General features: G+C 52.3%; 6 protein-coding genes across 6 annotated transcripts; 3 read left to right on the plus strand and 3 right to left on the minus strand.

Moving 5' to 3' along the window:
* Positions 1 to 867: 867 nt before the first annotated feature.
* J4E88_004101 (uncharacterized protein) lies at positions 868 to 2,327 on the plus strand (the record flags this gene model as incomplete). The annotated part of the gene is made up of 2 exons (XM_049397748.1): positions 868 to 1,185; positions 1,242 to 2,327. 2 exons carry the CDS (start codon positions 868 to 870, stop codon positions 2,325 to 2,327), a joined length of 1,404 nt encoding a protein of 467 aa, XP_049256193.1.
* Positions 2,328 to 3,067: 740 nt separating this feature from the next.
* J4E88_004102 (uncharacterized protein) lies at positions 3,068 to 4,088 on the plus strand (the record flags this gene model as incomplete). Its single annotated transcript, XM_049397749.1, has 2 exons — positions 3,068 to 3,639; positions 3,692 to 4,088. 2 exons carry the CDS (start codon positions 3,068 to 3,070, stop codon positions 4,086 to 4,088), a joined length of 969 nt encoding a protein of 322 aa, XP_049256194.1.
* Positions 4,089 to 7,910: 3,822 nt separating this feature from the next.
* On the minus strand, positions 7,911 to 9,999 carry J4E88_004103 (uncharacterized protein; the record flags this gene model as incomplete). Its single annotated transcript, XM_049397750.1, has 3 exons — positions 7,911 to 8,609; positions 9,509 to 9,866; positions 9,914 to 9,999. 3 exons carry the CDS (start codon positions 9,997 to 9,999, stop codon positions 7,911 to 7,913), a joined length of 1,143 nt encoding a protein of 380 aa, XP_049256195.1.
* Positions 10,000 to 10,479: 480 nt separating this feature from the next.
* Positions 10,480 to 12,105, minus strand: J4E88_004104 (uncharacterized protein; the record flags this gene model as incomplete). The annotated part of the gene is made up of 1 exon (XM_049397751.1): positions 10,480 to 12,105. One exon carries the CDS (start codon positions 12,103 to 12,105, stop codon positions 10,480 to 10,482), a length of 1,626 nt encoding a protein of 541 aa, XP_049256196.1.
* Positions 12,106 to 12,564: 459 nt separating this feature from the next.
* On the plus strand, positions 12,565 to 14,316 carry J4E88_004105 (uncharacterized protein; the record flags this gene model as incomplete). Its single annotated transcript, XM_049397752.1, has 1 exon — positions 12,565 to 14,316. One exon carries the CDS (start codon positions 12,565 to 12,567, stop codon positions 14,314 to 14,316), a length of 1,752 nt encoding a protein of 583 aa, XP_049256197.1.
* A 180-nt stretch (positions 14,317 to 14,496) lies between these two features.
* On the minus strand, positions 14,497 to 15,744 carry J4E88_004106 (uncharacterized protein; the record flags this gene model as incomplete). Its single annotated transcript, XM_049397753.1, has 3 exons — positions 14,497 to 15,267; positions 15,320 to 15,478; positions 15,604 to 15,744. 3 exons carry the CDS (start codon positions 15,742 to 15,744, stop codon positions 14,497 to 14,499), a joined length of 1,071 nt encoding a protein of 356 aa, XP_049256198.1.
* Between the last annotated feature and the right edge of the window lie 284 nt (positions 15,745 to 16,028).

A 16,028-nucleotide genomic window follows, 5' to 3' on the forward strand; every position in this document is an offset into this window, starting at 1 on the left:
CGACTACGTGTAGGCAGTCGTGGTGAGGTTGTTTGTAGAGGCCAGCTTTCCACTATCACGGCCGGGGTGGCAGTTGCGCCCCCGATGCGTGGCTCCCGCAGCCAATGAGCGTTGACGTCACTCATGTCACAGGTTCACGCGCTGCAACGTCGCCTTGGGCCTTCCGCTTCGATTCGTAAACGACAACCGAGTATCTACTTGCAACTGATATTCAGCGCGCTTGCTTCATACCCTCGTCGCTTGTTCCGCTGTCTTTGCGGACGAAAGCCCTCGGGCAAGGGCAACCGACCTCTTTCTGCATTTGTCATCGGCGGAAGCACTAACATCCTTGCACGCATCGTCATGATTCCCTTCTCCAGACGCGTTTCTACGCGAAGTCTCTCTCGTTCATTATCGCTGGATAGCACTCTCCTTATCTTTCGACATTATACTGGAAGTCGTATGTCATGACAGTTTTGAATACCTCGGCAGAACGCGAGCCCCTGCTCCAGCCTTCGATATCGCCGCCCTTATCGAATAGGGAGGGCAAAGATGATGAACAGGCCATTTCAGCGTCTAGAGGCGCACTTATAGTTGGCTCCGTCGGTCTCTTGATATTCCTGCAAGGTATGTCTTCCAAAATCTAAGCGCTTCGTCACCATATAATCCCGCCTTCGATCATGTGCAATTCCATCTATGCATGAGAATGTGGCAAATCAACAGAAGTCATGTTCTATCAAAATTCCACAAACTATGCGAAACAAACTTGACCTAACCTTCACGACAGCTACGAACATCTCTATCCTTACGACGACCCAATCGTCTATCGCCGCTGATCTAGATGCCTTCGAAACTGCCAGCTGGTTTACTTCATCGTATCTCATCGCCATGTCTTCTCTCGCCCCTTTGATGGGACGGCTATGTCAAGTGTTTAGTCCACGGTTATGCATGTTCTTCTCCACTATGTTGATAGCCATTGGATCGGCCATCACGTCCACATCTGTGTCTTTCGAACACTTTATCATCGGCCGCGTTGTAACTGGAGCTGGTGGCGGTGGCATTTTCATCGTTGCTAGCATCATGGCGATCCAGATGACCAGCCCTAAACGAAGAGGCTTGTATATGGGCCTTGCAAACACTGCAATGACAGTCGGTGTCTCACTTGGAGCGGTCATAGCGGGCGCGCTTGAGCCCAGAATTGGATGGGTAAGTGGACTCTATCAGATGACGAGATCTAGTGGGCTCAACTGACATAACCACAGAAACCATTGTTTGGCATCCAGGCACCAATAAGCTTTGTGGCCGGCTTGGGTCTCCTCTTTTCAATTCCAGCCAGCCATACTTCAAAGAACATCAAGTATGAAAATCTCTCGATCCGCGAAAAGCTAGCCCGCATCGACTACTCCGGAGCCCTGCTCTTGACCACCACCATTGTGCTCTTCCTTCTTGGCTTATCTGGTCCAAAGGTTCTTCCAACGCCGATCATTCTATCGGCTCTTGCTCTTCCAGTATTCGTTCTAAACGAGGCCTACGTCGCTGGCGATCCCGTAATTCCAGTCTCCGTTCTACGATCTCGTGGAACCCTGTTGACCTGCCTTGGCACGACTGGCTTCATGATGGCCCGTTGGAGTATCCTCTTCTACACGCCCGTATATGCGCTTGCCGTTCGGGGTTGGGCTCCGGCTGTCGCTGGATCAATTCTCATTCCCACTAACGCCGGCTTTGCAACCGGTGGTCTTCTTGCTGGTGTCTTCCATATCAAACGCACGGGCAGCTTCTACCTACATACCGTCGTTGCGATGGCACTGTTTCCAATCACTATGGCTGTCCTGGCTCTCATTTCTACACCAACAAGTCCGTGGGGTCTATATGTTGCTATGGTGTTCCTCAACGGACTTGTTACTGGCGCGGCAACGAACTACGCACTTGTCCATCTGCTCCATCTTACACTCCCGGAGGTGCACCCAATCGTGATCTCTCTCCTTGCTACGTTTCGCGGCTTCTCAGGCTCTTTCGGTTCGGCCATTGGCGGTGGCTACTTCGTTCGCGTACTGCACAAATCTCTGGATGACGGTTTTGCGCAGGCTGGGTTGAAGAATCGCGGTGAGCTCACTCGGAGACTACTAGGGAGTCCGGCACTTGTAGGTAAGCTGGAAGGAAAAGACATGGTCGTTGCCGTCGGGGCATACGCGGATGCACTCAAGGCATTGTTCCTTTGTGCCGTAGGACTCTCCATCGTCGTCGTGCTCGTACAGGCCGGTACAGGTTGGAAGGAGCCGGCAAAGAGCGAGGGTCAAAGAGCGGAAGAGGAGGTGGAAGTCGAAGACGGGATGCCTGCAGGTGCTTGAGCTCAATGTTCAGTACAGCTATTGTTTGTCTTTTTCGGTTGTGCATAGCCAGGTCAACACTCATCATTCTATGGTGCAAGGACTGCCATTGAGCGCCAATAGTCTCTTTTCCATACTCACCTACCCATCACTTTCTACGTCTACTGGACTTCACGATGACCTCTCACCGTGAGATTTCCCGGCGCCCTGTCATTTCTTGCGCAGGTACCCGTCATGCATGCTAGCGTCATCATCGCGATCCTCTCACTGTTTCCATCGTCTTCCATTGTATCACTCGGCTCCTACCCGGTCTCGCTTCGTCTGTTTGTTGTCGTTGGTGCAGGGTCCACTGCCTCGCGCCTGCCTATATAAAAATTTCCCACGCTCTCACCTCCGCTCCTGCGACCCCACCTCACCAGCGACGACGTGCGATATCAATTTACGATCAAGAGACAGCGACCTCGTTGTCGACCGCCTGCGACGCATACTCTGCTTATACAAGGTAATTTCTTCTCACCTCTAGCGTATTCACACGTCAGTCTCCAGGCCCAGTCAGCCTGCTCCGCAAATTTGCAAGTGCGCACACTCAGTTTCGAACGTGTCGCGCGCAGACCGCGAGCTCCAGGTTGCTTCCAGCCTGGATTCTTTAGGCGCTCGACCGGCGTCTGTCGCGCTTCACTGCACTGCTGCCATCTCCTGAGTTCAAATAGCTAACGAACTGTGTCTAGTTCACCTCTCTCGCATCCTCCACAGTCCTCATCATGGCCCGTGGTCCGGCTAACCTGTATTCCAACATGCCATCCAACCCGTACCCCAAGGCCAAGGAGCATGTTGCTCGTATCTCCCTTTGCGAGCTCTGCGACCGCGAGATCCCCACCAAGGATTGGATCCAACACAAGAACTCCAAGAAGCACCGTGCAGCTGAAGCCAAAGAGCGCGAAGAGTTGGAGAAGGCCAAGAATCCAGCTGGTACTTTCGGCGGCGACGCTACAAGCTTTGGTGGTGGCAACGAGTTTGCTGACGCCAACAACGAGTTCGGCTCTGGTGGTGACACCTTCGGCGGCGCTACGACTACTGCCAATGACGGCTGGGGCTCTGCTGGCGGTTTCTCTACTGCAAACACTACCAGCTACAACAACAACGGCGGCGGTGGCGGCGACCGGGCCTGCTTTGGCTGTGGCAAGACTGGTCATCAAAAGCGTGACTGCCCCTCCGGTGGAGGTGGTGGCGGCGGCGACCGTGCCTGCTTCGGTTGTGGTGGGACGGATCACCAGAAGCGCGATTGTCCTCAGGGCTCCGGTGGTCAAGCCTGTTTCAACTGCGGCAAGATCGGGTAAGTCGAACTCTTGCAGAGCATCCTGAAGTGCCAAGCTAACAATCTTCAGACATCGCAAGACGGAGTGCACTGAGCCTCGTAAGCCCATGGCTGGCGGCCCTGGTCGCGCCTGCCACAACTGTGGCAACGAGGATCACATTTCGCGCGATTGCGACCAGCCTCGTATCATGAAGTGCCGTAACTGCGACGAGGAGGGTCATGCTTCTCGCGAGTGCCCCAAGCCTCGTGACTGGTCTCGCGTGAAGTGCCGCAACTGCAACAACTTCGGTCATGGCGAGAAGCGTTGCCCTGAGCCTCCTGCTGAGGCTGCTGGCGGTGACTGGGGCGATGCCGGTGGCTCGACCGCTGCGGCTGGCGGTTGGGGTGATACTCCGGTTGAGTCGAGCGGCAACTGGGCTGACGACACCACCGCAGCTGCCGATGCCAATACTTCTTCTGGCTGGTAGACCGAGTGAGCGAGCGTCTTTCCATTCGCCTGTTGGCACAATGACATCTCAGCATTGCCCAACATACGCGATTCTTGTAAGGACGACTGACGGATTCGGACATCGATCGAGCCAATGGCTATCGGTAGGGAAGGCTACGAGTCTGATTTGAGCTCATGAACGATGGAGAAGTTTTGTTAGGGTAGTGGAGAGGCAGCCCACGGGTATGCACTTGCAGTTACGTTCCAAGCGAAGCGCGACCATGTACAGCAAGGTACTCTACATAGACCAAACAAACACTAACCCTTGTACTCATATTCACCTGCGCTCCGTGCTAACACATAACGGTATGCTACGTGACACTTGCTGCTTTTCGCTCTGCTGTATCTACGTTCTACTCTCGTCTACCGACCACACTACCTTGCTCAGTACATCGCGTGCCAGCCATGGAGACGACTTTCAGTCACAGATGATTACCACCCATTTGTCTTTGTCAAATAAGTAACAAAGGCGGCGACCACGGTCGAAGGATACATAGTGATTGCCACAGATGTTTGTCAGACTTCTCATTCGTGGGACAACATTTGAATGGATGTAGGTATTGCAGAGGTGAATTCCCAGCGGAGTGAAGGGTACGGCTGATAGGGGAGACTGGGCTTGTCGTTCCGTATTAGTACCCTTGGCAAGATTACATGTCTCTGCCCAGGGCCATTAAAAGGGCTTGGACGTTTGATTTAATTTACAGAAAGTACATACTTGAGGGGTGCATGGTAGACCCTTCATTCACCTCTGACGGCTTCCAGATATCCCGGTCTTCTTCGTCCGAGCACGCCCAAAAAGAAGACCGAAACCCTATTGCAGTTCGCAAACACTTACTTGATTAGTTAGACTATTGGGAAGCAAAACGAGTGGAGCGACCTAGGAGAACATACACTACACGATGTCTGTTCTGCATCGTGACACAGCCAAGGTGGAGTCGGAACGACAGCCATAACATGTGAAGGAACTTGGCGGAAACCAACGATGACGAAGGCTACCACTACGGGATGACATGGCTGCTGGGCATTATGAGGGTCCAGAGATAAGGACGCGTCCCGAAGGTTTCCAAGATTCCAAGGTTCTCTCTGTATCAGCCCTGGATGATAAGCCCGGGGCGTGCGGCCTGCGGTCCTTTTCCCAACCCGAGATCCAAGCCTCTTGGAATCTCCGGACCTCGTCGCCGTAAGCTTACGCGCATAGCCTCGTTCAGATGCCACCATGGTATTTGGAAATCAGAGCCTTCACGGTGGTCGTTTTGGAGGCGCAAACATGTGGCTGAAGCGACTTCTGCATCTCATGAAGCAGCGGTCAAAACTCTCCAGCGGATCAAGACTTCTAGAGCCCAACGGTGTCTAGTAGTAGGGCTGTAGCGCAACGTCTCCGCACCATAGCGCGTGGAAGGCTCGCTACGGGGTGCTTGCTCGGCGCTACGGAGTTGTCTCCAGCTTCCCCTCGTCGGAACCGTTGAAGTAAGCTTTAGCGGTGACTCGTCCACTGATGCGCTAGCCCTTGACATATTGCCCTACGATCCGATAGATCGAGGATATACCGTGTTGTGATTGATTGACGTTGAGTGAGAAGTCTCGCCACGGCGTAATACGCAAATTAGTTTGAACACTTGATCAGAGCTCGCTTCGTGAACCTATATGTCGTGAGACCACTCCCCATGTCTCAACGGACACCTTGGCAGCGTTGATGCGATCTTCTACCTTTGCGATATTATTTGCTTTTGCGCAAATCTCCATTGCTGGTGTGGCTGCGCAGCCAATGTCTCCGCTTTTCCTTGTTACTCGGGACGAAAGCCACAAACATGTCAACCTGGACGAGCTGCCACCACATCGCGTGGCAGTGATTATCATATGCATCCTGTTTGCATTTGTTCTCGCGTTGGCCCAAGGCAAGTGCATTCGAATTTTATGTTGACCGCTTCGTAGCCAGAGGTCGCGCAGAATGTTTGCTAACTGCTTGGTAGGATATCGAGCAGGCCGCATGGCTGGCCAGAAGTCCAAAACTCGGGTGTCGGATGTACTCGTGTTCGCGCAAGGCTTCATCTGCTCGGCCTTTCTATTTGCCACAGCCATACAGATAGCTGGACTGGGTCTGCAAACGGATGCTCAATGTCATGCTGCCATACGAGTCTGCATCGCCATGTATAGCGCGGACAAGATAGCACTGTAAGTGTTTACTCGTGCATGACGCTCACCCAAATCCGGATGCTGAACCACATACAGATATCTCTTCTTGCTGGAGCGCGTTCATATCGTACGAGCTCCCTTTGTGGATCGCACAAGGGATATGCTGTATGTCTTCGGAGGGATCTTTGTCACGGGTGGTTTCCTCGCGATCATGGGATGGCAGTTTGTCAACCCAATGGCTATCTTGAACCACCAGACAGGCGAATGCAGGATAGGCATCGAGCGACCGGCTACGATTGCGATCATCGTGCTGGACATCCTGATGAACACTGTTCTCACGGGAATCTTCGTCTGGCAGCTTCGACCAGCACTAGGCTCATCGGCACCTAGGATATTCAGTTTCGCAAGCGACACTGCTGGTACATCAAGCAACTCTTCAATGCAGAGAATCCGACTTTGGATGAAAGGAACACGGCGGGCCGTCTCTTCTCGGAACAACCTGCGAGTCATGCTGGTTCGAAATGTTGTTGGCTCGGGCTTCATGTTGTTTGTCACTTTGTGCAACAATAGCCTGTTTCTCGCCTGGAATTTCGCGAAGATGAGCCACGCTTGTCTGCTTATGTGCCTCGCTGATAGTAAGTTCACGATTCCCTCCTTGTGATCAACAAACGCTGATGCATAGTTCAGTCTGCCTCGGTATGCTTGTCACCCAGTGGCTGACGATGCGTTCGGCTGATCCGGAGATATCGCTACCGGCATCTCGAGCTTCTCTCGTAGACGAACGTACCGATTCCGAGGTGTCCTTTGTGAACGAGAAGCCTGTGCCTATCAGCCGCGTGCTGGATAAGGTACGCTTCAATCTCCGTTGAAGGCGGCGATGCTGTCAACAAGTTGTATTATGCGGCGTGTGTCTTAGCAGCGTCGAGCTTCAAAGGGACCGGAAGGATCCGTTTGCGGTGTACTCCATGGACTCATCACCGCCCTTCTTCGGTTTTGTTATATACCGACTTACACGCGATTGGCTGCGCTTGCCTTCATCTTATACCGCTGTCTAGCACCTTCCTGCGTAAATAATACGACGCCATCCCCGATCAGCGAGCGCCGAACAAGAAGAGTGCTTTGGGCGACATTGAATTCCGTACGCCACACTGTTTGGAGCGGCCAAGCGCTGCGCGGCGTTGCATGGCTGCGGTTGTGCAGATATACCCCGATCGTCAGCAGAAGAGGCTAGGAAGCGCTATGGGAGCGTTCATGGATCATCTTTGGAGCAGGTCGGTTTGAGACGAGACAGTAGTTGGATTCAATCGTGCGAGCTCATGACGTCAGCCAGCGAAATCAGGGTCTCACCCGACGAAGACTAGCGTTAGGCTAGTGCCCAGGTGCAAACATTGGAAAGAACTGCCCAGGTATGCACAGCCTCCGCACATGCATTGCGAGTACAGTCCTCCATACCAAGTTATATAGTTCGACAGAGGCTCATCTTAAACTGTGTCAGGGGTCATAATATCAACGACCGAGTTTCACTGAGTTCAGCTAGATCACCCCTGTTCGTATGGACAATATGACAACTCAATGTATCAAGTTCCACTACGATATCCCACTCTTTCCGTTCTGACCTCGTTATCGTCTATATGTCGGACGTCTTATACTACATGAAAGTGCTCTCCGCCTATTTCAGAGGTGGGTCGAAGAACCAAATCTCCTCACGTCCCACCACCATTTCATCTCTCTCCACATGCTTGTGATATTTCTCGCATACCTTGCCCCTCAATGCGACCAAATATTCTCTCAAATCTGAACTCCTGCAAATTGTCTCAGCGACGTCTTTGTTTCTACCACTTTCCATCCTGAAGCCCTTCGCAAGGTTGACCTTCCACTCGGCCATGTCCTCCGTCTCGCCGCAGTTCAGCATGATGTCTTGCATCATGGTCCTCAAAGCAGAGTCCCTCAGATGCTCCTCGATGTACTTCATGATATCGTATGGAAGTGGCTGGGCGTCGCGCAAAAGCTTGTTGAAGAACACATCCACAATCTTGTTGCGCAAGAGTGGGATATCGAAGGTGTCGGCAGACACGTGGAGTTCACATAAGAAGAGGTATCTCACATTGACTTCGTTGCTGGAGTCTAGGCTGCCGCTGTAAAGCCAGTTGGCGAAGGCGTCGAATCGTTTTGGCGCAGAGCACGCGAGGTGGATCGCTGTGCGCTCCTCGTTTGAGGAGGCTGGAAGGGCCTCATGGAAGTGTCGCGAGCGCGCTCTGAGTGCTTCAACATGTAGGTCATACTGCTGGATATTGCTGCCGGCGCCAACCTTGATCGTGACTGTGTCGTGCTTGTTGGTGATGGTAGGCGCGGTCCATGGGTGTGCGCACTGTGCTAGTGGGTGGCTCATCGTAAAAGTGTTGGGGTTGCTTTCGTTAATGGAAGAGTAGATGATGTTGATAAAGGTCTCACAGGATGCAAAGACCGTTTGCTTACTTCTTTGTAGGCAGCCTACTCTACTTGCCGAGAAGCCGAAGTGAAGGTGAAGGTGAAGATGCTTTTGAGCTAGATTAGTCACCCTCACCTAGTAGGAATATATAGGCATCTCTTAGGACCAGCTCGAAGATCTGTTGGTCGATAAAAGGGGATAATAACACAAAATTCAATATATGCTGCGTTTTGGATTCGCACGACGTTGGTGTTGCCACATAGTAAGGTCATGAAGTGGAACATAGAAAGGGTAGCATGCGTATAATCAGAAAGAATCGGACAGTTTGTAATAGCCGCTGCAAACTCTACGCACGCAGATCTACTATTAAACTGGGGCAATGATCACCGCTTCAAAGAAGAGCCAATGGATCCAACTACACTGCCGACTGAAAGGGTCCCACATAATCTGAAAGGAAAGACAACAGGCTTGCCACACCACCACGTAAGTGCACCTGCGCCTCGGATTAGCGACTACCATTGAACTGCCACAACCGAGAGGTAGACTTACGAATCGAAGTCTCCTTATAAGGTTTCCCTCTCTCTGTGCGTATGATATCTTTGACAAAAGCTGTTGCGCACTTCGTCAAGCCAAGCGAATCCATTGTTTGTCCTGCCTTGACCGGGGACTAAATTCTGTTCTTTAAATGCCACAAGCATGTCAACCAGAAAGTCCTTGTGGGCGGAGGTGATATAATCTCTATATTGCCGATAGAAGTCGCCTGTCGCAGCCACTATGTCGACAATGAGCTTCCTCATCGAGTCTCCTTCACACGTATTGGTATACAAAACCTCTGTCACCCGAAGATTGATGGTTTTATCGATGATCCAGCCATTGAAGAGCGATCCTAAGATAGCATTCCGGAAGATAGGCGCCTGATGAAAGTCGGCGAATAGGTAGGCGTTGATCACCTTATCCCAGTTTAGAAGGCCTCCCCAATCCAAACCACCAGCATTGAGCCAATAGTAGAAGACATTGAAGGTTTCGGCGTCGATATCTTTCAGACGTAGATAGGTTGAGCCAGCTTCCCGGAAGGAACTGTTGAGCATGCGATCAAAGTAGCTCGAGAAGTGACAAAGCAGCCCGCGATAGATCTTGAACTTCTTCTTGGCGTCGTCGGGTCCGACCGCGACGGTGATGATTGTGTCGTATACATGGCTGTGACTGTTAGTAGAAGTTCTCGGCTGAGGCTACGTTGGACTCACGCTGGTGGTTTTGTGGGTGCATGGGCACAGGGTATCGGCTCTGGGATTTGTGCGGCGTCTTCAGTGGACGTCACTGCAGTCGCCATCGCGTGAGATGAAGTCGCAGACAAGGAACGTTGTTGAAGCACTGGTGACACGGTTGGCAACGGAGAAGGAATTCGAAGGTGCCCGTGCAAGGACCAGTTGTCTTGGCGGGCGCTAAGCAAGTGAAAGTGAAAGTGAAAGTGAAAGTGGGTGCAAGAATGAGAACACCAACCGACAATTCGACTCCGAAGACAAGAGACACCTTTGATAGATGCGGACAGACTCATCTGCTCAGATGCCGCCATTCAATCAACAAGGCTATAGGGTATAGTAGATAGCATCGGCAGAGCTTATCTATTCTCCGCACAACCTTCTCTTTGAGCATACCAGGAACTTTTCCCGAAGTGGCGTATTACATGCTTCTACTGGCCGTACGTAATGCCGGACTGTAGAAAAGACCCTAACCCTAAACTAAACACAGGGCAACCATAATGACACACAATTTAACACGGACAAGGCTTTGAATCAGAATCGACGTTGTATTACAAGAACGAGTTGGCCAGGTTCTCGAAGTATTTCCTAGCGCCGTCTAGGTCGACGTTCACGGTAGCCTTTGATCTTTCTCTCTCAGTGAGGGTCTTTCCCAAGGAGGCTTGCAGGGCTTCGATAGTGAACTCCTCATTTGGCTGGTTCACGATCTGAAGATTCATGCTACCACTCTCAACCTCTTTGCCGCCAACCACAATGATATGATTGTACTTCTTTGTTCTTGCCTCGGCGATCTTCTTCCCGAGCGAGCGGTCGCTTGTATCGACATCGATGGGCAGGTGTATAGTCGATAACGGTAAGGGCTTGGGTGACGACGCGGACGTGGCTGGTGCGTCAGAGGGTGTGAGACCGGAAAGGACAGACTGAATGCGCGAGACATGTTCGAGAACTTTAGGGTCTGAGTTCAGCGATAGGACGATAGCTGGTCGAGGCGAAAGCCAGAAAGGGTATTTGCCAGCATAGTGTTCTATCAGCAGAGCCATGAAGCGCTCGATGGAACCGTAGATGGCGCGATGTACGATGACTGGTCGGCGAAGGGCCGGATCCAGTCCTGCATCCATAGATGACTGCGATCCTGCCTCCAACTCTTCTGGTGATGCTTGGTATTGCAGATCGAAGCGCTGCGGTAGCTGGAAGTCGAGCTGTATGGTTGCCGTCTGATGCTCCTTGCCATTCGAGTCTTTCAAGATGATGTCAATCTTTGGGCCATAGAACGCTCCGTCTCCCTCATTGATTGCCCATTCGCTTCCGATGTTGTTCAAAGCGGTAGTCAACTGCTCTTCTGCACGATCCCACTCCTCGACGGTGCCGATGAAGCTGTCCTTGGGCCGAGTGGAGAGAAGCAGCTTGTAGGGTCCCAGTCCAAACGTGTTGTACACCATGCCCACGAACTTGAGCGTCTGCTCAATTTCTGCCAGAATTTGGTCTGGCCGACAGAAGATGTGCGCGTCGTCCTGGTGGAACCGCCTGACTCTGGTCAGTCCTGTCAAGGCGCCTGAGATCTCGTTCCGGTGCAGAGCGCTGAAGTCGGCGAGTCTGACTGGGAGATCTCTGTAACTCTTGATCTCGTCCCTGAACAGCAAACAGTGGCCGGGGCAGTTCATGGGCTTCAGACCGAACTCGCCGTCTTCTCCGCCTTCTGCTTCAGGTATCTGCGCCGTTGTCCCTCTTCCCTGCACGCTGAACATGTCCTCCGCATAATTCTCCCAGTGCCCGGACTTTTCCCATAGCGACTTCTTGTATATTATGGGCGTGATGACCTCTTGGAAGCCGAATTGCGGATATTGCGCTCGCAGGAACGACTGCAACTTCTGGAAGACATAGGCACCGTTGGGAAGGATGAGCGGCGAGCCGGGGCTATACGGAGATGTGATGAAGAGGTTATGTGTTTGCGCGAGGGCTCGATGGTCGAGAGAAGGTGTAGGCGGGGTGCCGGCTGTAGGGTTCAATTGCGCACTGGCGGGTGCTTCAGACGAGACGGTCACCGTGTGCTGCAACTGGTGGGGCGCAGAACAAGAGCAGCTGCGCGCGAAGAGACGTCCATGTTGGCGCCACCTCGTTGGTTCTAATTGCGCCCGTCTTGCAGTCCGTAGCGCGAGGGAAAGCTGGCGTAGTGGCATCGGAAAGTCTTGACTCCTGCACCAACTTCGCGTGCTGTTCAGGATGCACTTTCTGGACTAGTCGTCTTGGCGCACGCGAGCTCGAACATGACGTCGACGCGTCTGTACGCCAACACCACTTAATCCCCAAACGTAGTCAGGTACTACAGGTACAGTGCTAGGGCCATCGTTCTGGAACTCCACTAACAACAAAAGTGCTTGATGTCTCTGCGACGCACTAAGACACAGTATGCGCCAGAAGCCTGATTGGCAGGCCCCACGTCACACGTAGGAAGTGGCAACCTGTTCTACCCAGCCTCCTACAACGACACAAAGGCAGTCAGTGAGACAGTTTGGGTCATCACTAGACACACCACTGCCTAAATCTATAACTACCCCCTGCTCTGTATTGCATTCTTACCTTGACCCACTCATCCGTCAGCCCTACGTCACAGATCCTAGATACCATCAACTTGGAATATGAGCGCACGTTCACGGCGGCTCGAACACAGCTTGGGAAGTAGCTGGGGCGACGCTGACTACGCATCCGGTGACGAAGGCTCCATTCACTCGGCCAGCGACGAAGCCAGCGAATTGGAACTAGAGGACTCTGACAAAGAAACTGTACAAGAATCACGGACGACCGTGACACCCAGACCTAAGCGCAATCATCTCAGCAAGTCAACACCTACGGCGCAAACGCAGGCTCGGCCCGTAAGAAAGCCAGCAAGTCGGACCAAAGCCAGCCAATCGCAAAGGATAGGACCTGACAGAACACCGAAACAAGACGCATCCGAGCCGAGCTTCATCATGCCTTCCATGAGTAACTCGCCAAGTGGTTACGGCGGCTCGCCAGGTCCAAAATCCCAGCCGCGGAACCGAGTAAGAAACACGACCCAAAACCGCCCATCAGACTCGCCCCTTGCACCAGGCAGCTCTTTCACGAAAGGGTCTGCCAGCGGATATCCGCAAGCGCCACAACAAAACCAGGAAGAAGTGAGCCCATGGCACTACGTGAACCTCTTCTGGGATAATGTCGCCGCACCACTCCTCGCCCACTTCCTAGACATCTTCTCCTACGCGATGCGACACTTTATCAAGCCGTTCTTAGGGGTCGCCCTCGGCGTTGGCATCCTAGTCTTCGGCATCCAGCTAGCATCCGGGATACTACGATCCACAGTATCGAACGCTTTAATGGGGCCTGTTTGCGCGATACCAGGCTCTTCCTACCTCATCCCCGCATGCGCTACGCTAGACACGTCAGAACCTCAGGCCGACTTCGAGGAACTCATTAATGTTCAAAGTCGATTCGAGGATATCCTGGACGCATCGAAAGATACTTCTGCTCTGCCCGCCACGATCAAGAACTCCGAGCTTGCTATTCGCGACTTGCGTATTCTTGTCAAGCACTCTCGTCTTCCGAGCCGCAAGGCCTTGGACAATGAATTCGAGTACTTTGTACAAACAGCCAACGAGGCTTCCGTCGATCTGTCTCGTTACAACAGTCGCATAGGGGCAGCTATGGACCGTGTAATTGCGACAAACACCTGGACCATGAACGTGTTGTCTGGTATCTCGGAGAAAGAGTCTTCCATTGGCGCCGTTGGCCGAGTTATCAACCAGGTCACGGGTGCGTTCGTCGCGCCACCGCCAACGCTCCAACAGCGCATCTTCGACCAGTACGTATCGCACGTCAGCAAGAACAAAGACGAGATTACGCGTCTTATCGAAACAGCTCAAGCTCTGCTTCTTGTTCTGCACAACCTTGATGAGCGACTAGGCACCATCTACGAAATTGCAACAGGCGATGACCAGACGATAACGGGCAGACAAGAAGAGCTTCTTTCTAGCCTCTGGACAAAACTTGGGGGTAACCGCGGCGATGTGAAAGCCAACACCAAGTCCCTCAATTTACTTGCCAACATTGGTGCCTATCGCAAGAGAGCGGTCAATCATGTATCAGGCACACTTCTCAAGCTACAGGAGATCCAGGCCGAGTTGGAGAACTTGCGAGAGGGCGTTGCGGCGCCAGAGATTCTGGGTTACAGAAGTGATCTGCCTTTAGAGTATCACATTGATGCTATTGGAAAGGGCGTGGACAGGCTGCAGGTCAGTCGTGGAGAGCACATGAGGGTTGAGGGAGACACGTATAAGAGGCTTATGCGTGGCGGCGAAGAAGGCGAGGGTAGAAGGGAGCTGCCTGGACCGACAGTCACCGTGAGGGCGAAGTAGTAAGATCGTCTCGACACAGGCAGCTTTGGAGAAACCTGGCTTAGTACTTGGATATTTTTTGACGGCGTTCACAAGATTGTCTTTACTTTCCTTTTGGTTTCATTTTTCCTCTTGGTACATCCCTAGATACCCATCTCATCCATAACTCACGACCGCAATGAACCATTCTTTTTACCACTTTCAATACATCTGCACCTCAACCAAACATCTCCTCACCCCTCCATCGCTTCCATCGCCTAGGCCTTCGAACTCCATCTCGTACGCTACACATCCTCTCTGTGCACAAGCTTCCCTGAATCCATCCACACTGCCCCCAACACCAAAGTACACTCTCTTCGCCGCTACCATCGTCTTGCCCGTCTTCACCCGTCCCATCAGCGCGACAATCGCATCAGTAAACGCCGTGAGTGAAGCTGGCGAGTAGATAGTCTCCGAACCCAAGATGAACGTGTTCAGATCCGGAGACGAAGGAACCATCTCCAAAAGCTTCTCAACCGGCGTCCAAGACCCCGAAATAAACGTCATCGTAATCCCAGTTTCACCCATCGCCTTCTTGAAAGCAGCGAGAATTTCAGGAGTGATGTACAACTCGCTACTCTCCTCCGGTTCCAATAGCGGATTGCCTGTCTCGGGAAATAGGGCTGCACTCTCCTCATCACCCAACGTACCAACCCATGTTAGAAGTAGATTAGGTAGAGTAACAAGCCGTATAACGTCGGCGTTGTAGTCTGTTAGGGTGAAGTAGATCCCAAGTTGATTCGTAACCGCGTATTGGAACAGGAGAAGCGAAGGTAGCGCAGACCCGCAACCCATCTCAATAACATGACCGACGCGCATGAGGTCATCGAGATCTTTCCGCGGTCCACGATCGAGCAGGTAGCGAACGAGATCGAGACTGCATTCCCAGGTCTTGTAGCCGCCTTCGTAGACGTTTTGGCGGAGGTCGGAGTCCTTTTGGTAGGTGTTAGTTTGTGGATGGAGGGAGGGGATAGGGAAGCGTTACATCCAGACCGGTTAGAGGTGTTTGGGAAGATCCATCATCTTCAGCCATGAGTTGAAGGCGCACATCGAAGAGTTCACGGCGGGGCAGACGAGTTGTGAAGCCTTTAGGGCTGGTTATGTTGATGGTTGAGTAGGAGAGTTTGTCTGGGAGGCTGGCTAGCTAGGGCGATTGTCAGTATCGCTCATGGGAATGTCTTCGCCGTCTCCATGAGAGAGAAATCGTCAGAGGGTGGACAGTTGAGAAGTTGTCCCGAATCTACACAAAATTTCAAAGCGCATACCTACCAGCTCATCGAGATCATGTGTTTTGGCCGCAATAGGTGGTGGGACATTGCTATCTGTCGTTGTTTGCTGTTGCCCTTGCTCTTGCACATCGTTGGGGTCTTCTTCTATGTCGTCGCCTGAAAAGCCGAAGCTGAATGCCATGATGAAATGCTGAACTGGGGTTGGATCAGGTTAGACTGATATGCAAGATGTTAGTTTGGTGGTTGGTGGGGCTTCTTTCATGTGAAAGATAATTTTGGGTCTTATCGATAAGCGCATGGTGTGTGCACGGGTGAATGTCTACTACGTGGATGCGCTATGATCTTAGTTTGTCGCAAGTCTTAGGCGGATTAATCATCACTTTGATTTGAGGATAGCGAAGAAATGCACTTTACTTCTGACCGGAGAGTCTCCCCACGCGACTCATGCGTAAAGTCAAAGGGTGT

Source organism: Alternaria novae-zelandiae, assembly GCF_023758075.1.
Source record: "Alternaria novae-zelandiae strain BMP 2774 chromosome Unknown scaffold_7, whole genome shotgun sequence".
Lineage (NCBI taxonomy): Eukaryota > Fungi > Ascomycota > Dothideomycetes > Pleosporales > Pleosporaceae > Alternaria > Alternaria novae-zelandiae.